General features: G+C 33.8%; 3 protein-coding genes and 1 non-coding gene across 4 annotated transcripts; 1 reads left to right on the forward strand and 3 right to left on the reverse strand.

The window, feature by feature from the left end:
• Positions 1-762: 762 nt before the first annotated feature.
• Positions 763-4875, reverse strand: LOC143610522 (zinc finger CCCH domain-containing protein 18-like). The gene is made up of 8 exons (XM_077084981.1): positions 4810-4875; positions 3353-4130; positions 3084-3257; positions 1705-1884; positions 1543-1619; positions 1314-1457; positions 1164-1221; positions 763-1095 (listed from the first exon to the last, which is right to left on the reverse strand). Exons 2-8 carry the CDS (start codon positions 4120-4122, stop codon positions 1020-1022), a joined length of 1479 nt encoding a protein of 492 aa, XP_076941096.1. The 5' UTR covers positions 4123-4130; positions 4810-4875; the 3' UTR covers positions 763-1019.
• Positions 4876-14974: 10099 nt separating this feature from the next.
• LOC143610535 (small nucleolar RNA Z122) lies at positions 14975-15070 on the reverse strand. Its single transcript, XR_013149610.1, has one exon. It is a non-coding gene; the product is annotated as a small nucleolar RNA Z122 (small nucleolar RNA).
• A 3600-nt stretch (positions 15071-18670) lies between these two features.
• On the forward strand, positions 18671-20602 carry LOC143610521 (small ribosomal subunit protein eS12-like). The gene is made up of 5 exons (XM_077084980.1): positions 18671-18726; positions 19658-19694; positions 19790-20078; positions 20233-20298; positions 20373-20602. Exons 2-5 carry the CDS (start codon positions 19687-19689, stop codon positions 20430-20432), a joined length of 423 nt encoding a protein of 140 aa, XP_076941095.1. The 5' UTR covers positions 18671-18726; positions 19658-19686; the 3' UTR covers positions 20433-20602.
• Positions 20603-22225: 1623 nt separating this feature from the next.
• LOC143610524 (stromal cell-derived factor 2-like protein) lies at positions 22226-26323 on the reverse strand. Its single transcript, XM_077084984.1, has 6 exons — positions 25876-26323; positions 23998-24138; positions 23394-23534; positions 23118-23167; positions 22893-23022; positions 22226-22431 (listed from the first exon to the last, which is right to left on the reverse strand). Exons 1-6 carry the CDS (start codon positions 25975-25977, stop codon positions 22339-22341), a joined length of 657 nt encoding a protein of 218 aa, XP_076941099.1. The 5' UTR covers positions 25978-26323; the 3' UTR covers positions 22226-22338.
• Positions 26324-27847: the final 1524 nt, after the last annotated feature.

Consider the following 27847-nt stretch of genomic DNA (forward strand, 5'->3'; position numbering starts at 1 on the left):
ATGGCAGAACTAACCATGATTGATACAATTGGTTCCATTTTGAGTTAGTTTGCCTTTAATTTCATAGAAAACTAACAAAACATATAATTAAAGATAAACCATTAATTCGTATACGAAATTTAAATAATAAATGATAAAACCAATCCGCAAATTCAAACTTGTAGATAAATTGATGCGCCTTCATCAACGGGTTTTAGCCTAGGTAATGAGCTATCACAACTGATTGTTTTAAACTAGAACATGTACAAGATATATATGGTGACTTTTCTCTTTTATGTTTTTTTGTTTATTAGAATTATTATAATAACAATAAAATGATTAAAAATAATACAAACATCAACGTAACAGTAACGATATATATATAGTATATTAAGGAAACTTTGGAATGTTCATTTTGATCCCTCTGTGACTGCGACACTCATTAACCAAGTCAGTCAAACTCATTTCTCTAACTTCTCTCATACACCAATGTCACACTCTTAAATTTGTAACCATAATTAAATATTTATATTACTAGCAAAGTGCCACATGGGTTAATTAAATTAATAAGCTCAAGATTTTATTGTATCAAACACTACATAAATTGTTATTTTGTGTTGCAGAATTCCAAAATTCTTTTCTAAGTAACACATAACTTTTTTTAACACATATAACAGTACCTTACAAAAATGATGTCAAAACCATAATAATCTTATATAACAAAAGGTAAGGTATAAAAATTCCATACATAAAATAAGGAATTAAATGCATCTATATTAATAGTTCTTTTTTGTGCTTAATATTTATCTACCAATGAAGTTAGAATTAATAAAAACACAATTTAATTTCATCCAATCTTCTTCAAGACTTCATGTAACCAACCAACACTATAATTTGTGCATTGATTGTCAAAAATCAAAACTATAAAACCCTCCTTACACTTTCTATTTAGTCATTTCTTTTTTCATTTCCTTCTTCCATTCTCTGTTATTATTTACCTCCCACTTAATCACTCTAAAAGCTTTGCTTTCATTGCTACTTCAACACATTAGCTTGTTAGAACCTTTGTTGCACGCGAAAGGGCTATCCGGAAGACTTACACCTTGACCGCTTTCGCTACATAAAGAAAGCAGGCCAAGTTTAAATATTTCACTAAGAACAACAATTAAGACAAAAGATCATACTTCTCTTGAACATTGTAACTGATGCCTTCTTGAAACTTGGAGTCATCACGGACTTGATCTAGATGATAAACGAAATTTTTTTAAGGAAATAAACACATAAAACTAAATAAAAACAGTGATTAATTAATAATAAAATCGTTGTTCACTTACCTTTGTTTTGATCATCATATGTGTAGTCAACATATGGAGGTCCTCGCGCCTGGGGTAGTTGTGAAAGGCGCATCATCTCTAATTGTGCCGCCAGTTCATGTTCTTCTACCACTTGTCTACCGAACAATCTAGAATGTTCTATTCCTAAAACCGCACATACCCAAAAACGATAACATCATTTAGCTATATTATGTAAAATATTAGAAACTTTAAAGATAGAAGATCTTACTAGCTTGAATATCATGATCCATATCCACATGGTGTGAATGGTAACACATTGGAGCCTCAAACTTCTCAAAGTGCTTTCTAAGTAACAATAAAATAAACAAAGTTATATTTACATTTAAAGTTGAAGTGAAAACATTGACAGTTTTTAAGGCGTAATGGTTACCTGTCAAATAGTTTCACTTTTTCTCTGTACGGTTTCACAAGAACACGGGCCCCACATACATAATGTGGGTTCCCTTTTGATAAAACCATTTGCACCGTTTCAGATTTATGAAACGTTACAAATCCAAACATCCGTTTTTGTTGGCAAGGAATTCTCACATCATTAACCGGGCCAAAGTTACTACAAAATATAACCACGGAGAAAAGTTAAATAAAAACCATTAAAGTTTCATCTCTAACGGGTCAAACGCTTAAAATAAGTAGCTTTTTTAAAGGTCAAAGTGTCAAACATATTCAAAGTCCCCAAAAGTGTATTTTTAATGCATAGAGCCTTTTAAATATATATTTTTCAAAATATTAGGCTATTATTGAAGTAACATATTTTTGTAATCAATACTTAATCGAATGGTTATTTATTTCGTCTCTAACGGGTCAACCACATAAAAGAATTGGCTTAAAAAAGGATAGATAAACAGTCTCCTAAGGTGTATTTTTAATACACAAAGCCTCCAAAATATTTTTTTTGAAAAATCTTGATTATTATTTAAATGATATAAATTTTTAATCATACTTGACAGAATAATTCATTATAAAAAATTAACTTTTGGAAAAAACAATGTTTTGGGTCAACCTAACTCGTCCATTTTGACTCACTATTCGCTCACCTAACCAGTTTGACACGCCCAATTTTTTCACCTCAATTTAGGCTGAGGGGTGTGGAGCGCTAGTCAGGGCGCGTGAGGGACTTCGATAGCGCCCCGGGGCGCGAGAGCCACACCACCGGGGCGCGAGAGGGGCGCGAGAGGGGCGCGAGAGCGGAAAACGAGGCAGGCGCCAGGAGGCTCGCGCGCGTGAGTGGCTGTGGGAAATGGGAAAGAGCCGTTGGAAGGCTTTAATAATGAATAAAAATATTTTTTTTTTTTTAACAAAATCATCTATATATATCACAATACATATATCACAATACATATCAAACACAACCATTCTCACATACTACAACCAAAACGAATATCACACACCACACCCAAAACCCAAAATCACCCTATCTTCGAAACCTTCATTGTCAGTTTTTTTAATTTTTTAGTACTTTAATTTTTTTTATATATTAATGTGTTTTTTTAATTAATGTGTGTTTGTTTAAATAATTACTTGTTTTTTTAATAATACGTTTTTTTAATACATTTATAAAAAAATAAAAAAATAAACCGCTCGCGCCCCCTCTCGCGCCCCTCCACACCATGCCCCGGGGCGCTATCACCACTACCAATACCCATCTTATCAAGTTTCTCTCTCTGCCACACGTCACAATATTATTGGATGGCGCCCCCACTCACGCCCCCTCTCGCGCCCCCCACACCCCTCAGCCTTACAAGTTCTTACCTAAAGTAACTGGCAACATCATCTTCGGTGAAAGTGCTTTCAGCTGGAAAAGTCAAATAAATATGCTTTGACCCACTAACAATTGGGCCCGGGTTCGGAAAACCACGGTCATAACGGTTCTCCGTGTATCTTGATACATCATCAGCCAAAACTACTGAATGTTGACCATGAGGTCTGCAACTTAAAAAAACACAAATTTTACTCAAAATAATAATAAATCACAAAAATAAAAAAATTAACAAAATAAAGATTCAACTATTAAAGCAGACCTGTCAATAAGCCGAATACTGTTCTTCAAGCGCGCAAGAAGCTTGGTCAAACTATAACCTGCCTTACCGTGTCTTTGACTTTCGGTCAAATACCCTTCGGCTTGCAAAGTCCTACCATATTTGTCATAATAAATCATAGGCAAAGAAGCAATTGATATTGGATTACCCCTTCTTGATTTCAAGATTTCGGTTATTTCAAGCTCGAGCCTTTCAAGTGACCCGGGTGAAAACGCAGCTTGATCATCATGAAACTCACTCGAATTATAGTCAAACGTTGACTTTTCATGAAAGAATTTACAATTACTGCCATGTTTGCAATACCCTTTACTGAAATAAATGCAAATCTTTAACGGGAACCCGTCTTTTCGTCCTCTAACACTAAAATTACCATCCGGGGAGTAACAATTTTCTGAAAAATTCGTGATTTCTCGGTTAAATGAGTCAGATTCATCGGTCAAACCTATGAAATGATTTTGATAGTGTGATGAAAATGTGGGTGAAAATGGAACATGGTGATGGAAAACGGGCCCGGGTTGAAGTGTTGGTGAAATAGGGGGCAGAGGGACAGGTTTTGGGTCTAAATTTAGATCGGTTTTGGCTTTTTGTATGGTGTTTTGAATTAGATTATCCGGGCCAAAAGCGAGTCGGATCATTTCTCTGTCAGCATTGTCTGATAAGTATATGTAACCAATTACTTTTCGGGTGTTAGTTTCTGATTCGGTTTCTAGTATTCTATTGTATACAATTTTTGCAGCCTCAAAAGCTTCCATTTTGACACCTGCCCAATGTAACAGTTTGATCATATTAAATATTTATTACCATTAATATACAGAAAACCAATGTGAGAGATTGTTCAAAAATGAATTTTATCCATTTTTATCCAATTAAGGAAATGAATTTATGAATGAGTGACAGTTTAATCATATCAATAATTTGTAATCATTAACATACATAAACATACAGAAAAACCCATATGAGAAGTTATTCAAAAGTGTATACTTGAGAACATAATTCAAGAATAAAGAAAGGTTAATTATATAAATAAAACATAATCATATGAGAAATTATTCAAAAATGTATTTTAATTCATTTGCATTTTTATTCAATTAAGGAAGCCTAAATTAACAACATACAGAGAAAACCCTAACTTAGCATGTGTGTGTGAATCAAATAAACAATTACATATGAACTGAACATAAAATCTTGATTCTTACACCAAAACATAAACAAAACCAAGAGAAATTAAAGGGTTTTCTTTATAAATTATCCAAATTCAAAACTTCATAAAACCCTTGTGTCTATGGTGTTTATTTTCAAGATTCTTTAAACAATTTATTGAAAAACAGATCAAGATTGCATTTTTAACCAAACCCATACGTTAAAATAATGAAACAAGTCATACAAAACAACATACACACATAAACATATATCTGTATGCATATACCATTCAAACTTACCAAATAACAGAATCTTGAAAAATGAGTAGTTTTTTCAAAATCAAATGCACAAGAACACCATTCTTTTCATCATTACCCTTCTTTCAAATCTTTCTTTTTGCATTTATGATTTGTGTGTGTTGAATTTGAACTAGTGTGTGAAAAAACACACAGTTACAAGAAGTAGTGGGGCATAATATTTTCTTCTTTTCTAGTAAAAGAAGTTCACTTAAAAACACACACAGAGTGAGAATGGTGGTGGTGTTTTGAAATGCCCCCACAATTTTGTTTTTGCTACACAGCCCACTACAGCTGGGAGACGTGCATGTTCTATTTACCTTTTTGCCCTTTATATTATTTTTTTATTTTCAAATTAATTATCATTTTTTTTAGTTTAAATAAACCCAATTGACATTGACAATTATAGTTAATTAAATTAAAGTGAGGGAGGATAAAGATTCCGCTAGTTAATTATTGGACTATCCACTAAATCACATCATGTAATGTTGTATAATAAAATAGTGGACTCTTAAATTATGTTTATGAATAGCTATTCAAGTGTTAGAATATGTATGTTGCATATTAAAAAACGAGTAAGTGATATAATATAACGTATAAAAAGTTTACTAGCATGACACCAGTTTAATATACATATATCCGTTACTGGATAGAGTAAATAGTCATTGATGTTTAACTTTAGAAAATATTCATTGTTATAACATATCAAATGTTATATGATTATGATTTAGGTGTGGGATGCAACTCAATGAGGTAGATGCTAAGTTTATAAATTATATTCGATGTTAAAAAATTACAAATCACCAAAATAATTAGTTAATTTGTTAAGCTAACTAAATAACTAGTAAGTGAAAATTAAGGGCAGATTAATAGTCATAACCGAGTTAAATTATAATTGTTATATTTGTAATATTTTCATTAAAAGATCTATGTATTTTAAAAATAATAATTTATAGACTATAAATGGAAGCTGTATTAATAATTACTTTCAGTTTTTATATCTTGAGACAAATCCACTTGTTTTTACCGGGGTCCACATCAGTAACATAAAAAACTTATAATTTTAAAGGAGTAAAATAATAAATTAAAAAAAATAGGGTTGGAAAGTGATGGATAAGGGGTAATTTAGGAATTAGAGAAGAAAATGATGAGCGGTTCTATCGGCATAATCAAAGGGAGAGTCCAGTCCACCTCTTCGTTAAAAGCTAGGTTTCAGTTAACCGCATTTCCCCCCTTTTCCCGCCAAGACAATTTGACCATTTAACCTTCCAATGTACAATACATTATGCCCAAGGTACAACTCATCATATATTTATTTATATAAAAAATCATTCATTAATTTTAATAACACGTTCTTATTTCTCACACATAATAATATACTAGCGGTAAACTCGCGCGATGCTGCGGAGATGAAAATATGTTTAAACGATTTTTAGTAGTTACAAGACATGTAATGATCCGATCATAAAGATAACAAATAGCAAACAAATATTAATAAATGATTAAAAAAACGTATTCATTTTTAACATATAATTAAACGTACCTTTTTTTTCTAAACCAATTGAGTGAGGCTTAGCCATTGTGTTGACTTCTGTAAATAAATATGAAAATAAGTTGAATTCTCAAAAACCCTTTTAATGAGATAGTATAAAATACTCTCTTAAGTATATAGTAGACCATAACACTTGGAAAAAATTGTTTCATAACCTTCATTGTGTGTGTATATGAAACATCAACCTCAAGATATTTTTTTCTAATGGGTTTCACTGTTCCCGCAGGGGGGGGGGGTCCCGCAACCCCACTACTTACGTCGTAGATCCAGATCAGCCCCTAAAATCAACTTTCCCAAGACTCGTGTTTGCAATCTTCATAAACAAGCAAAGATTTAATGTCCACTCATATGCAACCCGTTTGGCTTACAACCCATGATAACTCGAACGCGTTTTGACTTATCAAAGTCCTTGATCGTTGACCAAAATCAACAAAAAGTATTTTTAAAAAATGATCGAAACTCACCAAAATTTACACTTCTTTTTAAAGTGACACGAAAGCAATTTATTTTATTCCATGCACATAATGGTAAATCTTACATCGGAACATCAACAAAAATAAATGCGTCGTGATTGTAAGGTTGAAATTTATTAAAATTTATATATTCAAAGATATAAAAGAAAAACAAAAAAAAATATAGATGAATATATGGGTAAACTTAAGGGGATGAAAGGATAATTACTAATTAAACTTACAAAAGTTGAATATAATTGAGGGGTTAAATTTGTAATTATATTTGAGGTTTATAATGCATATTTGAGTTGTACTCTTATGCTTAATTGACTTGTACATTATCATAAACACCTCAAAATAAAATAAAATTTACATAGAAACGTCGACAAAATTAAGCACGTTGCAATGGTAAAGTCGGGTTTTTTTAAAACATAATATATTAAAAGATATAGAAGAAATAAAAATTTTAAATGAATATGTCAAATAAATGGGTAAAGTTAAGGAGTTTATTTGTAACTACTTGATAAATTAACAAAGTATTGTTGAAGTTAAAGGATCATAATTGTAAATATTTTCAAAACTAAATATTCTTACATGTCTAAAATACTATATTACCCCTAAATTTTCAAATTTGTATGCATTAAAGATTGTAATTTATACAATAGTGTTTATACCTCTTAAAATTTAATAGGTCCTTCACTCATGCATTATATATAGTATAGATATCTATATGGCCATAAAATATGTGACAAATTAATTATTGTGTTTTCCTAAATTTGTATATAATAAAAAAGTCTTGTAAAATTGACCTAAATTTAAGAAAACAAAATAGAGAGTAGATACCTGCAAAAATATGTATAAATTAAAAGATTAAGGTATAAATAAAAAAGTATTTTTTTAAGTAACATTTTCTTATCATACTATTCATGAAATGAATTCATGAATAGACGAAATGATTTAGATATTTCATCAAAGATAAATATCATACACGCTTAGCATGAAAACTGACATGCAAGTATACACAAAAATCAGTTATACTCGCAATTTTCTATGGATGTATATTGTATATGCACACATTCACTTTTGGACGAACCCACATAGTAAGCAAGTGTCAAATGGCAACAATAAAAAGAAAATTATGTGTTTTAGTACTTGATACCATTAAAAAAATATTAAACTTATAAAACAACTGCCTTTTTGGTGTCACTAGTCTTTTTTGTAAAAAAAATTATTTGTCGTACTATTTAGTATTTATACATAAATTCTTTTTATAAAAGAATACCGCATTTGTCATTGTTCAAAACCTCAATGTGTTGAAACCTCAAAAGATAAATCTTTCTTTTTCATGTTGGTCCATAAAAGTATTTACATGAATTTTTCAAATATAGCAAAATATGTTGGACGTAATTTATAACTTAACAGGTCCGTCACGTGTAGGTGACCAGGTTGGATTAATTGGGCCCGTGAGATTTGTTAATATGTGATTAGTTTATGGGATTGCAATTAGGTTTTTATTATATTTGGTAATGTATTGGTTAGCAGTTTAGGTTAATCTATATAAATTGAGTTATGGTTAGACATTAGAGATACACACGAGATGCAACCGAGTTAGGGTTTAGAGAAGCACAACCTATATGTAATAGGGGTTTTAAGTTATATTTTCTCTATATAATATTGAGAGCTATTTAATATTAATTATTGTGTGTTTACCTTTCGGTAAATTATCAATTTGTCCTTGAAAATCATTGGATTTTACTATTTAAGACAACCAGTGAGAAGCTCACAAGTTTTGCTTTAAGTTCGCTTAAAACATACAAAAGGTTTAAAATAAGAAATATCTTAAGTGATTATAGTAGGACAACAAGAATTGCTCACCCGATCTTTCCCATTTCACAAGGACTAGAGAAAGTGATATTTGGACAGCCTTACAGAATTTTGAAATTTTAGAATTTTACTCTTTTAATAAAAGAAAATAATTGTTACACGCGTCACTTTGTGGTTTAACCTTACAATTTTTTTCCCTCTAAAATTAAAATCTTAATTGACCTAATATATGTCATAAATAAATAATTATTTATTTTCCATTTACACTCTATTTATATTATCTCTATATATTTTTATAAAAATAAATATTAACTTATTATTTAATATATATTCTAAAAGCTTTGAGAATTTTTAAAAGTTTGAGAATACCAATAGATTGTTCATCAAATTTGTTACAAGTTCAAAGTGTTGACTTTTAAAATGTCAAACGGATGAAAATTAAAATTTTAAACATGATTCGGGTTTCAAATATTTTCAATGGCATTTTTGGAAATAAATAAAAAGTCCGGGATTTGGCAAATAACTATTTTCTCCCGACTACTAGAATTAAAGAAAAGATGAAAATAAAATAAAACGTCCGGGATTTGGCAAATTGATTATTTTTCTCTCGACTATTAGAATTAAAGAAAAGATATCGAACACTTTCGGCATGCCATCTAGATCTATCAATGCTTCTAACTTTTACCAAATATGAAACATGTGTGTCAACATTAACGTTTTCTTCATTGGTGATCAGAACGTTATATAAGATGCATGTTATGCAAAATTATGCTCAAATGAAACAAAATATTCACAAAATTGAATGAGTTAGCATGTTATTTGTTATGATGTCATTATGACAAAGTCGAGAGTCCCCTAACTTATCAAAATCTTTCTCATGTTGTAGCTCAGAAAAATATAGTTCTTGAAAAACATCAGTCGTTACAGTTTAATGTTCCCATTACCTTCTATGGGTGGTAAGTTGATAAATATATTAATAAAGGTAACTTTCCATCTGTATTTAAGTTGAGTGGTCAAAATTACTATTGCATGGGAAGGCTTCTTTTTCGAAATTAGTTCATAACCAAAATTCTTTCAATTATATATATATGATATTGAGAATGAAATTTTCAGTAGAAGGGGCGTTCTTGGATGTGTTTTTGTATGTGCATTTTTATTTAAGTTAATTTAAAAAAATCATTATGTGATATAAAAAATCAATTTATGCACACATAATACATAATATAGATACAAACATAAATGTAATACATTTTTTTCATATACGCTATGTAATTATTTGTTTTACTTGTAATTTTATAATTTGGATCATCTCGTGTGTTACACGGGATCTAAAACTAGTATAGTTATAATCTAATACCCATATTGTTAAACTTTGGTTGGGCTTCTGTTAATAAAAAAACAGAAAAAATCATGTGAAATCCTCAATACCATAGGCTCGGTCCAGAATGAGGATATCAAGTCATCAACTCCTAATCAGTAATCACCTCACGATAACACCATCTAGTAGAGGTGTATAAATCGGGTTTTTCTAATACTCGGGTTCGGGTATGAACCGGTTTCGGGTATGATCGGGTATTGGAAAACCGTGTATTGAGAGAAATCGGGTAGGGTTCGGGTAGGGTATTGAGGAGAAAAACTCAACCCTATGTACCCGGGTAGGGTATAATCGGGTTCGGGTATTGGAATCAGGTACGACCGGGCATTAATATCCGGTTTTGAATTTGTAAATTATTTATTCACTTTTAAATTTGTTTAAAATTTAAATTTGCTTTGTAATTATAAAATAATTAAACTATATTACAAAAACCATAAATCCAATTAAGTACAAATTATTTACTTAACAATATGGGATTTCTAAAAACCATAAATCCAATTTAAAATTTAAATCTGCTTATCTAGGGGATTTTCAATTCGGGGTTGGGATCCCTAATGGGGCAGAGGGGGTACTGCATAGTGCTAACAGGTTTTTGAGCGCGTTTTATTCTGACGGGTCCATGGCTATGATCACTGTTGATTTTTCTAACGCCTTCAACGAGGTGGATCGGACGACCCTCTTCAGGGAAGTTAGCTGCATATGTCCATCCATCTTCCAATGGGTCCAGTTTTTATATGCTCGCCCCGCCCGTTTATATGTGGGGGATACTCATATTGGGGCGTTTACGAGGGTGCAGCAAGGGGACCCCCTTGGCCCTCTTCTTTTTGCGTTGGTCCTTCATCCGCTCATCCTTAGGGTGCAGGGACCTGTTCCTTGTTCTTTCATGTTTGGTATTTAGACGATAGCACTATCATTGGTAAGGCTGAGGAAGTTGCTAGAGTGTTGGGCATTATTCGCCCAGAGGGGCGTCTCTAGGGCTTAGACTTAATATTCGAAAAACAGAGATTTTTTAACCGTCATGTGATGATTCGAAGAAAGTGTCGGGTTTATTCCCTAGCGAGATTAGCAGGCCTGTGACGGGGGTTAAACTCCCGGGGAAGCGGTTAGTCGGGATGCAGGGTTTATTCAGTCTTTGGCAATTAAAAGAGCTTTGAGGGTGGTTGAACTTATGAAACGCCTGCCGGACTTGAGGGACCCCCAAAGTGAGCTCCTTTTGTTGCGCTCGTGCATGGGGGTTGCTAAGTTAGTATTTGGGCTCCGGACCTGTCAACCTGAACATGTCAAAGTGGTTGTGTCCATCTTTGATGCGGGCCTCCGTGGGACAATTGAAGATGGAGGACCGCATTTTGGGGACCTCCAGTGGAGGTTGGCTTCCTTCCCTATGCGTTGCGGAGGCTTAGGAATTTTCTCGGCGGAGGATGTCTCCGCATATGCCTTTGTGGCTTCCAGGTCCCAGTCGTGGAAATTGCAGGACCACATTTTCCGAAGCGCTGGTGTTATGAGGGTAGATCCTGATTGCTCTTTTGCACTTGGTAATAATGGAACAACTCTCCCGGACATTGATATAGGCGGTTTTACTGATAAGGAGACCGCCCCCAAGAAACCTCACAAACCTTCGCGAGTGCTCTTTATGGTAAACACGTACATGATTTGGGGGAGCGATTCGATATGACCCCGAGACAAAAGACAGTTTTTGCTTGTCTCAATGGGGCTTATGCCCAGGATTTTTTGACTGTTGTGCCAATTGAAGGTCTTGGGCAACGAATGTCGGCAGTTGAATACAGATCTACCCTGCGTCCTGTGGACGTTCTTGTGTTTGGTTGGGCAGGGGGTAAGCATGCGTGTGTTGACCTCACAGGGGTGTCCCCATTGGTGGGGCTGAGAGACAGTGGTTTCGTACCGGGACATGCGGTTTTGAGGGCAGAATCTAGGAAGGTTGCTAAGCATGAGGCAGCGTGTTTGGAGAATCAGCACGTGTTCATTCAATTTGCCTTCGACACATTTGGATCCCTAGCTCCCAAGGCGGTTCGCTTATTGGAGTGGGTGCAGAAGGTGGTCCACAGTGACACGCAGAGCCCGAGAAACCAAGGATTTATATTCAGTAGAATAGGCTTTGCGATTCAAAAGGGGACAGCGACGCAGCTTGTTGCTCGCTTACCCGTTATCCAAATATAGCTCGGTTTGTGTTATATAAAATGAAATTTTATTAAAAAAAAAAACTTAAACATAAAAGATGTGAAGTAAACATAAAAATATACTATAAAAACTCATGTATTATTTCGGGTATTAAAAAATTGTTATCGGGTATCGGGTATAACCGGGTATGGGTATGAGGTATGACCGGTTTCGGGTATTTACGGGTATAAATCAGGTACGTTCCGGGTACGAGTATTGAGCTCAAAAAGCATACCATATCCATACCCTACGGGTAGGGTCAATTCCGGTTTCAGGTATACAATACCCGAGTATAAAAAACAGGTTCTGGGTATTTTTTTCAGATCCGGTTCCGAGTACGGATTTTTATGCACCTCTACCATCTAGCATTAATTCAGGCCCAACACATTTGGGCCTGAGTATATTTATTTAAAAATGTAGGCCTAGAAAGTTTTCTATTATTCACATGTAGAGGTGCACGGTCTAACCGGGAAAAACCGGCAGTTTCATACAATGGCGGATCTAAACTTGAAACATACGGGTAGCGCTAAGTAAAATCCCATATTTCATACAATGCTAACGAAACAAATATAGAAAACACGGCAACAAATAAATTTAAACACATAGGCTATAAATTTCTCCTCTTCAGTTTGTGAAAGCTTGAAATTAAGTCATTAAATCTTCTTCATTTACTTTATTAAACAATTCTCTTTCGAGCGCACAAATTAAAGCATTGTTCAAATACTTATCACCCATTCAATTTCACAAATCCGTCTCGATAAACTTCATTTTAGGAAAAACATTTTTTTCAACGGTTGCAGTTGCAACCGGTAAAACTAGTTAGACAGTGCTAACTTCAATATTCGATAAATCAAATGAAAGGTTCTGTCCTTTCTGATTTCCACCGTTACACTAGTAAGATTAACCATTTCATCTAGTTTTGCAAATTTATCAACCTCATTTAAAGTATAATAAAAGGCTGTAAGATCACCCAAATTACACCCTCTTTCTTCTTTAGTAAAATCACATCTATGAAAAAGTCACCATCTTAGATATGTGAAACTTAAAAAACGAATCACAAGGATTTAAACCCGACATATTTTCTAACAAACTAGTTGAGACCTCACTAAATCTATTTCCAAGTTTTTGAATTTACATATCCAAAACGTATTAAAACCTTCAACCTCAAAATGATTTCGATTAGTAATGACAGTATTACGGTTTTTTTGATTACCATAACTTTCCGTTACATCTAAACATTTTTCAAGTATATATAAGACACAATTTCAAGTTTTTAACTCAAATGATTACCACATTTTTGCATCAATTTATTATAAACACTATAAACTTTTACAACATGTTCTTTTAAATTGATTGGGCTTAAAATAATTAGAGGTAACAATATTTTTCTAGGGGTAAATAAACACGAAAAAGGACCCATTTTTTTCACTACAGGATAAACCTTGAGGATTAAGTAGCCTCCACTAATTCTTCTCCAAAGAATGTTGGATATAAAAGAAAATTTAAATAAACATGTTCTTTTTATCGTATATATATATATACACCGTGTAACTTATTTTACAGTATGACATATCATACAATAAGAAGCATGGGTGGGTGTCGCGGCACTTTTGATTAGCCTACGATTTTCATTCGTATGTTCACACTTTAGAATTTTTATTTTGTTTTTGAATCTTAATACTTTAAACTACGTATCCATAAAAAACGATTTAATTCTATGCATACAATTTTGTGTCGATTTTGTCAATGCCGAACCAACTCACATCAATTCAACCCACAAAGCCCAAGTTTATACCAAACCAACAGTAACGTCCAACTCGTTGCACTGACCCAGAGTTGTGTTTGCTCATAATAAGAAAAATCAATAGATTTTTGTTTTAATATTATGTTAACTTGTTAAATTATACATATAATTTTTTTTGTTTGATTCAGATTCAATTACCCTACAACGAACGATTTAAAATTCTTTCACAGGACAGGACCTCTTTTGCTTCAATACAAGTCAATCATAGATAAAAATCTAGAGCAAAAAATAAACCGTGCGTAGATGTTTAAACAAATTTATTTACTCTAAGGCACAATACATGTTGCAAATGAACGAAAATATCTATGTTTTTTAAATTACGTTAGTTATAAAATGAACAGATAACTTTAAAAAATGAAGATTGTATTTTGTAAGAGCTGTCTGGCAAACGAAACCAATGTTTCGCTACAGCTTATGCAAGTTCTATGCGATGTTCTTAAACGAGCCGGAATTTCGACTAAAAAGGAAGCCCCCCGTAATCTTTCTTAAGGATCCTCAAGAAGGAAGATCTACATTACGACCAGCCGATATACTTGTTTTTGGGTGGGTAGGGGGAAAAAGACGCTTGCGTCGACCTCACAGGAGTGTCCCCTCTTGTTGGGATTAGGAACACTGGATTTGTAACAGGCCAGGCAGCATTGAAGGCGGCATCGGGCAACGTTGCTAAACACGTGAGAGCTTGTTTGGAGAATCAACACGTGTTTATCCCCCTTCACCCGCAGCTTGTTGCCCGCTTAGCTGCCACGTCATTATAATCGTTTGGATGTTTCTAAGAAATATAAAATGAGCCAATAAGAAAATTGGGTTAAAAAAACCATCAGTTTTGACTGATTTAGGTTTAAGCTTTTTTTTAATCAAACTTTATGTTGTTTCATTTAACTAAAAAAATTTAAATAGCCAAATTAACAAACAAACTGAAAACAACGAACTTGTAGCAAATTAAATAGAAACAAGAAACAGAGACATTAGATCTGGTAACAATGGAGTATGGGATCAGACTGACGTGCAAATAATATTTTGTTCAGCAGCGTGCATTAGCACCTATGAAACATAAATCGATATCTTTAGCATCATTTCCCAAACTCCGTTTAACACTTGTTTAAAATGATTGTATCAAGAATGAAATTAAAAGAGAAGAGAACAACAAAACAAATCCACTAGTTAGAGATGTAACGGATTGAAGCCTAATTATGTATTGGCGGCGATGCAGTTGGATGGATTGAAGCTTGATTGTATGAGAACCCTAATTTTATGTTAGGTTTTATAGACCGGTGAAGGGTAACATACGAGATACGAGCTTACAAAGTGGTCCCTATACATGGCTTATTTACAATAAAAGTCCTTCGATTTTTAATTTAGAAGCGTTCATTGATTTTAACAAAGTTTGCTAATGTTTTCTAAATTTGTTTGGTTTCACTAGAATGTAAACGGATGGAACGTTTAGTGAATCGTTTGACGGGGAGTTTGTTTTAAACGAATAAGCATGGACAAAAATATTATGTTCATTTAATTAAATGAACAAACATTAGCACATGTTTTATTGACTCATTTATGTTTCTTTATTTATGTATTTTATGTTCATTTTGGATAAGTCGTTAACTTAATGTTGTACGTTTGATCGTTTGTGTTTATTTATATTCGTTTGTGTTCGTTTACGTGTGTTCATATGTTCATTTGCTTTTATTTAATTATGCTCATTTAGATTTTAAATGAAGTAACATAAATGAACATGTGCATTTTTTGTATGAACGAACATGAAATAAAGAATATGTCCAATTAAGTGTACGTGTGCGTGTTCATGTGCGTGTTCATGTTCATGTTCATGTTCATGTTCATGTTCATGTTCATTTAAATCTAAATGAACAAATACAAATATGCCCTTATTCATATTCGATTTGTTTACATACCATTTGGGACACTTTCAAATGGACACTTTGGACTTACTTGAAAAGGGTACACATGATAGGGTCCCGTTAGAACAATGAAGAAATAAAATGTTGGTGTTTTATATATGTTTTGTCTCTCATGATATTCGAAATTTAGTCCTAGTTGAGACGGATGCCCAATCCGATCTGCCTAACTGGTGTAATCCAAGACGAATGACCATCCTCAAATTTCATTTTCCAGATTATTCGGTTTCGAACTCAAGCCGATCTGGTTCTGACCCGACAGTCCGACAATGTAAAGGACTTTACTTTTTGTAAAAAAAAATATATATCTAACTAGTTACTAGTAAATTATTACTATAATATAATCAAGAAGTTTGGTGTCACAAAATAGGTTCCTTTTATTTTTGTATATGTAATATTGGTTTTATGTTTGAGCATGAACGTTGGGGTTGGTTGGATGGTTGTCTTGATTGCGTAACAATAATGTAACATATATATGCCGGCTTGCAACCAGGGTTCAAATCCACTCAAATGCAAAATTGTTTTTTTTAATCAAATGTGTTCTTTATTGTTACTTTTTTCAAATTGTTTATGGTTTTGGTTATTTTATTTAAGTGTGTTATTTATGTTAATGTATACGTGAGAATGGTTGTTTTTCAACATTAACTTTGGTGTAGGCCGGATGGTTGGGTTGTTAAGTGAAACCGACCGAATTCGCGTAGAATCACCACATTTTGTTTTAGTTTCGGTACCATAACGAACTTAACAAAAACCGACAGAATGCCAATTTTGTTTTTGTTTTAGTTTCGGTATCGTAACGAAGGTGACGGAGACTGACCAAACTTGCGTAGACTCATCACCTAAACGCCCGAGTTTTATTGGTCTACATGCGTTTTATATTGTTTTGTTTTATTTTTGGTTTCGGTTCCGATACCATAACGAACGTAACCAAAACTGACAAGTTCGCGTCAAGTTACCACCTGCTTTGATTTTACCATCGTCTTGGTTACCGACATGTCCCGGCGCAACATGCCGGGTAAAACACTCGTTTTTATATAACCAACGAGTGTAACATGTGTATTATATGTAGATTAGTATATAGTAAATTGTTGCTTGTAACTTTTTGGTTAACATAACACTTACATTATCATCTCCTATCCTTTACAACTAATCTGTCACAAATAACACAAAATCCATCAATTCTATAATTCCCCAAATGGTTTTATTTCCATGTTCAAAGATCTACTTTTATAAACAACCAAACAAACATCAATGTTGTATGTTTCTTTCTTCTTCAACATTACTAACACTTTTTTCTTCAACAATACTATTAAGATTCGGTTGCCAATAATCAAGTGGCGATATAAGCTTACCCGGTGATCCTACCTTCTTCCCGTTTCGTTGATCACCATTACTAGAAGTTGCGGTTTCTTTAACCGGCCCCCCTTTATGCTTGGACCCCGAAAACACACAAGTGAAACAACTTTTACGCTCTGACTCGTCCCCCCCATTAAACGACTTAATACAAACCCCGTCAGTGGTATCATCCAACGAACAACAACTCGTATCACTGTCCCCACCTTCTTCCCCGCCGCTTTCCTTAAAACTCTGACCGTCTCGATCCTCGTGCACTGGCAAACCCGACCTTTTTATCGACTGTTTTTGTAGCTTTCTGATGGTTGAAACCGGGACCACATAAACTTTTTGGCCCGGCATTAACATAGTATCGGGCTGCACGATGGCCCACGGCTGCTTGAACACGTTCGGGTGGGCCACACAACATTTAGGATTTCGACGAATTATCTCTGACGCCAAAATGGGCCGTTCGTGAAGCTCAGCGTGCCCACCCGGGTGCACGATCTTGACACGTAAATTCTTGGTGCTATTAGTGTAGAGCCAGCTTCCTATGCCCATAATTGTTTTGTTGTTTGTAAAGATATTGGTGGTGGTTTTATTCTTGTTAGTGGCCTAACTTGATGGCTTTGATATTATCGTGTCAACTATGTTGCATTTGGACAGCATAGTGGTCGACGGTAAGGACAATATTATGTGGTGACTGTCGGGGCTTTGCCGTCGTTAAAGGTATACATGGATATTCAATGATTCTTTTGTACATGGGCTGCTATATAAGACACATGGAAATGGCCACAAGTATGCTCACAAATGTTCAGTTGGTTTAATCTAGAGAGATTGTTTTTAATGGCGATTTGGATCATTGGCGGGTCACACTGACGCAACCGATCATCTCAATTCCATAAAGAAGCTCGTACATTAATCCACCCTTAGACCATAGTGGGAATCAATAGAGGGAATAAAGTGGGAATTAATAAGGATTACGCATGAAGATATCAGGACCGAAAAACATATTTATTTTTTTTCTTTTATCATTTAACATCATTTTTTTTAAAAAATATCAAAGCAGTGAATCGATCGAAATAGATTAGGGCAAGCAGGCAACAACCTGCGCCACTGTTCTTTAAGAAAAAAAAACTGATCAATATGGAGGTTATGATAATGTTGAAACTGCAAAAATACCCCCCCCCCCCCCCCCCCCGCGGCAACAATTCACAAATTCCAGCATGCGTGGAATAATAGATCAAAACAATCTTATATAAGTTCTAGTGGGAGCAAGTCATATGCCCAAAGACGACACGATGAGCTAATAAATATGTGTATGCATATGTGTATCAGGAAGAGGTAAGGAACAAGGCTGAACAAGACTTCATTTATACATCATGAGAGACGAGCTATAAAACTCAGATGACTAGATAATGAATGATCTAGGGTTTAATGATAATACACACACATACAATCAACTCTTTGGATATTCCGATTAGCGGCAGCTGCAGGTACTCACGTCGATCTCATCTCTATCGATTATGTAATTGATGATTGATGCGTTAGATTATTATACATATATAATTATTTGTTAATTTCTAGTACCAATGGTTTTGAGTCTAAAAGCTTATAAATTTGGGTAAAATGTTTTATGTGATCAGTGGTGTTACATTTATTTAATTTATAGTTTTATTAGGATTATTGGACTGATTATATTTTGATTAAGCAGTTTTTAGGTTAGATTAATAACACGAAGGTGTTAGTTAGTAGATGATATATCATTATATCTATTTCAATTTCATGCTCATTTATGTGATTTAGATTAGTGATTGCAACTAAGGGGTGTAAACGAGCCGATCACTAGTCGACTACGCTCGAGCTTGGCTCGTTTTGACTTACTAGAGCTTAAGCTCAGCTCGTGAGTTGTTTTTTCAAACTTGAGCTCGGCTTGTTTATTATTTATTAATTAATTTATAATTTTTTTAAACTTATTTTTATATATTTTGAGAAAATCTTAAATGAGCCTAAGATTGGCTCGAGCTTCTGTAGTACCTTAAACAAGCCAAATCTTGGCTTTAGCTTGTGTAGAATCTTAAACGAGCCAAAGCGAGCTCGGTGTGCGACTGTGCGTGCGAAGTTAATATATAAAATTTCAGAGGCAGTAAACTTAAAAATGCACTAGGCTCGTTAAGGCTTGGCGATCCTGAATGAGCTTCCCATAAAAGGCTGGGGCTCGGGCTCAATAAGTAAACGAGCTTTATTTGAGGCTTGGGCTTGGCTAGAGATAGAAAATGTTGGCTCGTTTCGAGCTTTTTATATAATCTGTATAAGTTTTGGTTATGGGTGTTTTCTAGTTTAAAGTTTATCATTCATATTCTTGTGACCATATCTATGTATAAATTATGTATGACTAATATCTACCTGATTTTTTTATCGAGACAGTTTTTGAGAAGATTCAGTCAACAGAAAACATGGCAGGGTATGTTAACTACAAGATTCTTCTATTTTGTTTAATGTTATAAGTTTAGATTATTATGACTTTTGTTGCTTAAATTGTTTATTTGTTTGTTGCAGTGAAGAAGCTGTTGTTCCAGTTGAGGCGCCAGCCCAGGCACTTGGGGAGCCAATGGATATCATGACCGCTTTGCAACTAGTGCTAAGAAAGTCGCTCGCTCATGGAGGTCTTGTGAGGGGTTTGCATGAGGCTGCAAAAGTGATTGAAAAACACGCGGCTTTACTTTGTGTATTGGCAGAGGATTGCAACCAGCCAGATTATCTAAAGTTGGTCAAAGCTCTTTGTGCTGACCATAATGTGAGCTTAGTAACGGTTCCAGCTGCAAAGACTCTTGGCGAGTGGGCTGGTGTAAGTCTTTGATTATACGCTGTTCACCTAGTCAGTTTTTATTATCAAGGTCACTTGTTAATGGGTTGAAGTTGTTACTTAGTATTTACATTATATGATTATATAATTATACTAGTATGTGGTTATCAATGTTTGGTTAAATTGTTAAATACAGTTGTGCAAGATTGATTCAGAAGGCAAGGCAAGAAAGGTTGTGGGTTGCTCATGCCTCGTTGTTAAGGTACATTCATAATCCCGAGATCATTGTATTTAGTGGATAGTGAATATCTTTTGTTAATAATTCGTTAGTTACAGGATTATGGAGAGGAATCTGAAGGTCTTCACATTGTTCAGGAGTATGTGAAATCTCACTAAATACGTCGGCGTTTTGTCGAAAAAGTTTGTGGGAATTCAAACATTTTTTGTTACTTTCTTTTTGTTGGTTTGGGGACTTTGTTTTAGGAATTTTTGAATGGTTTTAGCAGAAGTTGTATTCAAAGATCATTAGATTCTGATAATGGAGATATGGTTTTTCTTTTGGTTAATGGTATTTGGGTTTTATGTGCTTGAAAGTCTATTTGATAAGGGTGTTTAACCGGTTGATCCGGTTGGGTTTCGGGCATCAAATAATACGATTTTTCATAAGTAATAGACGAAGTTGGGAATTGAGGGTCGATGGTTATTGGTAATTTAGGGGTGTGCACAGTTTGGTTTGGTTATTAGCCTCAACTAAATTAACTAATGGGTTTTCGGTTAATCAGTTTGGTTTATTTAGTTAGTTTTTTTGGTTTTTAGTTTGGTTAATATAGATGCATAAACACATGGCATGAAGCTTAATAAATACATGAAATGAAGATGTAAGTTCATGAAATGGAGAGATATATGTATATGAAATAGATGTATAAATACAATAGTGCTATAAATCAAGAATGAAGGTATAAAAGCTAGAAATATATGAAAATATGAATGATTCGGTTCAGTTAACCAAATATACTAAAGAATAACCAAAAACCCCTTTTGTAGAGAATTCGTTTTTTGGTTAATTTTGGTTAGATTCGGTTATTGTTCACCCATGGTAGTGTCAGCCTATTAGGGTAGTTCGGGCTAACCCATTTTCTAAAAACTCCATTCAAAGGCTAAACTGATCTACATCGATTTAATCAAAACCCGCATATGGGTAAATTCGGTTATGGATGAGATATGGCCGGGCTTGTTAATTGGGTACGGGTAAAACCAACGGCCTTGTTTTTAAAGGAGTGTTATTTTCAGACAATCAACACTGTGAGGTGAGATGAGTGTTTCTTCAACACACTTAAACCAACCACCCCAACCAAATTTTATTACTCCTATTGTCCAATTCCCAATTGCCAACCTGGATCATTTCACTAGTCCCGGGTTTATTCATGACCTGGTACCAAGAACATGTGAAGTAGGGGAACCACATTCCTCGGGAGGGAGAAACATAATTTTCGACCTAAATCAAGGTGGGAACCCGAGGATAGTGCCTCAGAGGCTCCGTAACGCATAACTGCATAAGAACATGTCTTTGGGAGGGGAACAACAGCCGAAAACGGCCACGACAATTTAGAAAAACCCAGTGTGCTAACGCCAGAAAGCCTCCTCCATGTGGCACCTAGTATACCATTTTGTGATGTTTTATTTCAATGTACGGACCTATATTAATAAAATTAAATAATTACTCGGTCATTTAGTTCAGCACATTTTTAGAAATTGGGATTGTTTCAAAATGTGTTAGTTGCTATGTTATTTAATTTCGATGTATTGACCAAACAAATAAAACTATGGTGAATTCTGCATTTTGCTTTATAAATACTTCATAAATGCTATTTATTTCCGTCCCCTTTTTTTACCATTCTCTTCAAAATAGTTTGCCTCTCTTAATACAGAAACGACAAACCGATGGCGTGAGACAAGAAATGGTTCATCTTCAAATAGAATGGGCGTTTTTGAAACAAGACGATGATGCCAATGCGTATGGAGATCGCTCGAGCGGAAAATTTCCTCTATCGTGGGAGGTTGAAATGGTAAACTTATGTTAACATTATTTACGTTTTACTTACCTACACCTCCAAAACACCAAATCGCCAAAAGCAATGAAAATGCATTACTTGTGATCAAACCTTATAGATGACATATGTTTGAAAAGTGTAGTTCATTTTTGAACCTGCTATATAACCCCAAGGCCTTAAAATTGACTTTTGTCCATAACATTAAATGAGTATCATGGCTTGCAAAAACAAAAAACAGAAAATGTAATTAACTACATCGATGCTTTGGTTTCAATTGTTGGAAGATATACACCTTCTGCTGCCAACCAAACATTATCTGCCTTTTTCTCCCGCACACCGCAAACCTGCAAAAATTATATTGTTTTTATGATGATATTTAGTGCATTATTAATGGATTATGTTTGAAAATAATGTAAAAGTAAAAAAGATGAGCAGACAACAGTCTAGTTTATTTATAGATAACAAAGGAATAATTCATCTAACAGTACCTTTATTGTTCCATTAAACTCTTTCGAGATTCTATCATTGTGAAATATTTTAGAATCGTTAAAACTAAAAACTGAGTAATCACACATATATGAAACTATTAATGATTATTCTATTCAAAGTTTAACCTAAAGTAGGAGGTAAGTGTGCAGAAAAATAAAATCAATGAAGAATAACCAGGTTTCATATATCTTCCATTTTGGTTATTGAATTTAGAAAATTGTGAAAAGAATTCACAAATAATTAAGAAGTTTGATTACTAATTCATGATTATATCCCTTTAAAAAATATGATATAAAATACTCGGAATGTTTCTGACCTCTTGTTGACCGCCAGCAATGCGGTTGTACTTTTTATCATGGCTGTGTAAATATCCACTTGTGTCGACATGGCGAAGCCTTATTCTTTGATCTTGTCTCCATGTTTTCCTGCTTCCCTCAATTTCAAGTCTTGACAACATAAAACAAATTTCAGATGTTCTGTAATAACTTACAACATAATTTAACAAGTAAAGTAAAATAATACAGGTGAGCCTCAGTCTCACCTCCAATAATCTCCTGTATCTGAATTACCATCATCTCCAAAGCAACTCACCTGCATATAACCTCAATTAGTTGAATTGCAGCCTTTAAACAATCTTAAGTGAAATGAACAGCCTAAAATCTATTTTAATGCATGCAGCCATCTAAATCATTTTATTCAAAAATTTTGATTAATGTTGTCAAATTCTCGTTTTCCTAATTATAATTAATAAATTAATTCAGATGCCATCCACAACTAATTTTTAAATATGGATTTAAAAGTTAGTGGGTTCACTCACCTCAAGGTTGCCTGATATTGGTGAAGCATGTAAGTGACTATGAAGCCATCTTCTGGTTTTCATGTGTTGCAACCGAATGATGGTCCCACTTTTAATGTTGTCTCCAAGTTTGTAGGAAGTCTGGGACTCAGGTCTAACAATCTGGCATGTAAGACACCATTTGAAGTAAAGAATCAGAAATATATTAAACTCTAAACATAATAATGTAATACATTTAACAAAGTACATAATTAAAAAGATCTTATCAATACATACATAATGAACCAGTATTGAAACATTAGCGACGTTCACATTGGTTTTAACTTCACCACGACACCACAAAAAATATAGCACTTAATTCAATAGAGTTAATAAATTCATAATTTAGTTTCAATACGATCCTTTATATTTATTTAAGATTTAAGAAGTTGTATCAACACTATGTAAAACACATAACGAAACCATAATATGTAATTAAAATGGCAATGTCTCCAAGCTGTTGAATTATGAGTACTTCTCAAAAATTCAAAATGCCTATATGATAATTCAAGTGTTTAAATGAAAGTTTCATTGAGGTTGCCCACAAACTAGTATAAAAAAAATAAGAATTAGAACATAAACATACCCAGTAGCTATTGGCATCGTTTACATTTGGAAAACCAGTAACCGACTGCTGCCCACTGCCAGATCCATATGGCACATCGTGCGAGTGTAGTCGGAACTTTGTCTTTTCATGCATCAACTTGATCACTGACCCATAAGTAATCTATAACAAAATAATTTACAACAAATGAGACTAAATGCAGTATATTAAGTTCCAACAAGTAAGCACGAAAACGTAGTAGGCTAATCTTGAATCTTGATGCATCAAATACTGTTCATAGATATCACAAACCGAGTTCCAAAAAATGAGCTTAAATGCAATATATCAAGTTACAACAAGAAAGCATGAAAACATAGTACCATGAGCAACAAAGGAAAGATCTGCGTATAAGTGTGCAACATATTCAGTGATATTTCTATTAGTATCCAAACAAACACCACTAAGAAGATACACAACGCCTTATCTCAAGCACTGTAAGGGGGCATTCAGTTCACATATTTTTTATTGAAATGTGGCATTTGATGGGATTTAGTTTCAATTCCAATTCCTTTCTTAATTGAAACGAACACACAGTTTTGTGGGATTTAAACATAGTTATCAAAGGCGTTAGGCGCACTCAAGGCGCATAGACCTCGCTTGGGGCCTAGGCGCAAGGCGCAAAAAAAGCGAGGGCCTGAGAAAAAAAAACGCACTTAAATGAAAAATAAAATAAAATATGTTATGCATTGAAAAAAATAACAAATATATCTTGTAAGTATATAAAATTAATATTACTCTCTAAATATATATTATAGAACTAATATGCTTTCTAACAAATGGTTGAAAAATAACAAATGTATCTATATTAAAGATATAGTTTCAAAATAAAATAATATCTTTTAAGATAATCTGTGTAAAAAGAAATAATAACAAAAATTAGCTGTTAAAAAAATAAATAATAACACATACTACAATAATTCAAAATATTTTGAAAAAAATTATGAATTTTGTTAAGGGAAACAGTTTCTGCAGCTTTTGTTAACTATTGAAACAGTTTCTTTCTCTCTTCTTCATTCTGCAGCTTTTCCTTTCTACAGCTTTTTAAATACTTTTGTCTATTGAATTCTGTTACATCTTCTTTCTCTCTTCTTCATTCTGCTCTCCGGTGATGCAACCACATATCTGTCCCAGACGAATTTTGGCAATAATTTGCAGAAGTTGCCGAAACGTGGCCGGAAAAATCACCGGAAAACCATTTTTAGCCGGAAACTTACCAGAAGAGGGCCTTTGATGGTGCCAGGCGCTATGGCTGCGCCTCGCCTGAAAATTGCGCCTGGGCGCACCAGGCGAGCGCTTTTGATAACTATTCATTTAAAATCCCATTCCATCGAATTCCGGCCAATTCCGCGAAACAAACACGAACACAAACGGATACCGCTTGCTTATACAAATTCATCATAGATTGTTCCTTATATCTAAAATCACCAAAAACTTAGTGTACACATCTTTTCAACATCTTGAAAGTATTAGCATCAGTTTTAGAACTTGATTTTGGCCATTTAACCCCCCAATAACTTCATCTTTTCTTCTTAAAGAACAAAACAGAGCCCACAGATTGAACTATATAACTTATATCTGAAGTGCCTAGCAATACAATAGCAGTGTATGAACTCTAAATCAAATTTAACAATGGAATGAGAAAAGGCTTATTATATTTTTTTTAATATAAAGATCAATATCATTGCAGCATTTTCCTGAAATCTACTTATTCCAACCTGAAACTAGATCTAGTATCATATAGCAAAATAATTTCAATCACACGTAAAACAGTTAACCTAATATATTCTAATAAATCATTAAACATTGACAAACTGATGAACTAAATTCGTAACTATATCTTCCAATAAATAAACTAATTACCTCAACACCTTCAGAATTGGCAGCATAGACAGTAGATGAGGTGTAAACCGAGTGTAGAGTTAGAAAGAGTAAAACAGCGAGACCGAAGAAACACGACGCCATGGCGAATAACAGCACGATGAATTAATACAGTTGCCAAATCCGCAATTGACGATCCGATTCAAACAATGACGGTAGACCTAGGGTTTCTCTGTATATATGATTCGTGTAGGTTTCAATGGACGTAATGACGGTGAGGTATCCGATGCGGTGTTGCTGTTCAATTGCTGTGTGTGATTTGCTTCAAGGACGAACAAGTGACGTATGCTTTGTGATTTTGTGGTTCCACGTCAGTTACAGGTGATTAGCCAATGAAGTTGTTCCACGTGGCAAATAGTACGACACCTGGAGTGTTGTTTGGATGACATAGTTCAAGGGCACTTTCGTAACTTTAGTCTGAACGGAAGTTACAGTTGCCCCCCTATACTTTAATAATATGTCTTTGTTAGCATACTACGATTTGCGAATTTACTGTTTGACCCGTGTTATCAAAAACTTTTGACAAGTAGGTTATTTTTCTTCAAATACCAAGTTCAAATTTGATTTCTTAAAACTTTGGTTTGGATATAAAGAGATGGAGTTAAAAAGAATGCAAGAAACTTGGTAATCAAATAGCCTTTTTTGTTTATAGATTCGGCGAAAATATGATCCTAAAACTAAAAAGTTGTTCATTTGATTCATCACTGTTTAATTGTTCTTTTTTGAATAATCTTTGTAGTTGATTGGATGTATCAATGATCATACACATATTTGTTAATACCACGGGTGTTCATGACCCATTACATCTGCCAAGTTGTTCAAACCAAAGCAACTAAGTTCGGTTTACGGTTTTACGATTTAAAAAATCAAGTTCAACTGTGTTGTTAACTTGGAACCCGTCATCTACCTTTGCATTCATAGTTATTAATATTAATTATTTTTTATAATGCATGTATGAAGGCATGTTGACTTGAGATGGTTTGGGTATGTGCAGAGGAGACAAATAACATCAATTAGAGCAGTGAAAAACCTAAATGTAGAAGGAGACAGTGGTGAACCCAGAGGGTCGAAATTTTTTTTATTAGTACTAAGCTAAGATCGGTATATAAATTTTTTTGGTCCAGTTTAATCATCCGGGGCAAGTCAAATTGGTATATTAATTCTTTTCAGTCCAGTTCGAGTCGGGTCAAAATCATGATTATATAAACAATAAATAAATTGTTCTTAAAATACAAATATATTTATAACTCAAATAAAGTAAATAATCGAGAGTGTTATTTTATATAATAATTAAATCATTATACTATAAACAATATTTCATATAATAGGGATTGAAAAAACTGGACTCCAACTCGCTAGGGCATAAGGTAGTAGAAAGTGGTTGTACTTTCTTCATTGTCAACCACAGAAAAAGAATAATAATAAAAGCCCTTATATCCTTAATCTTCTTTTACTCTTTACTGTTTATCCTCCGGTAATGTTGGCCGGAAAAATTTCGACGATCATACTTCTCTTTTCTCACTTTTTTCAGCTATGTTTTTTTACCTTTTTCAATATCTTACAAGGGTTGGTGTCTAAATTCACAAGGGTCAGTTAGGATTTTAACATATATATGCAACTAAATCTTAATTTTTCACAGGGGTTAACTGTAACGCCCTGGAATTTGACTGGTAAACTAAAATCAAGAAATCATCGGAAACTATACACTTTGGGTTCTGGACGATAAGTTCGGAATCCATATCATTGGAAAATCTGTTTATTTCAGCTAAAAATGTTTATTTCATAAAAAGAACTTTTATGTTTGAAAAATATTAATTTTGTGTTTTCGAAAAATAAAAGGTTTTTATTTAAAAAGATTTCAAGCGATTACTTGAAAAATGATTTTTATAAAATTTTTACTGAAAAGTTCTAGCTCATTAAAACTTATGAACTCAGCTAGCCTTGACCCGTAGGT

This window comes from Bidens hawaiensis, unplaced genomic scaffold, assembly GCF_021521415.1.
Source record: "Bidens hawaiensis isolate Kalapana, Puna unplaced genomic scaffold, B.hawaiensis_p1.1 tig00026621_1, whole genome shotgun sequence".
NCBI lineage: Eukaryota > Viridiplantae > Streptophyta > Magnoliopsida > Asterales > Asteraceae > Bidens > Bidens hawaiensis.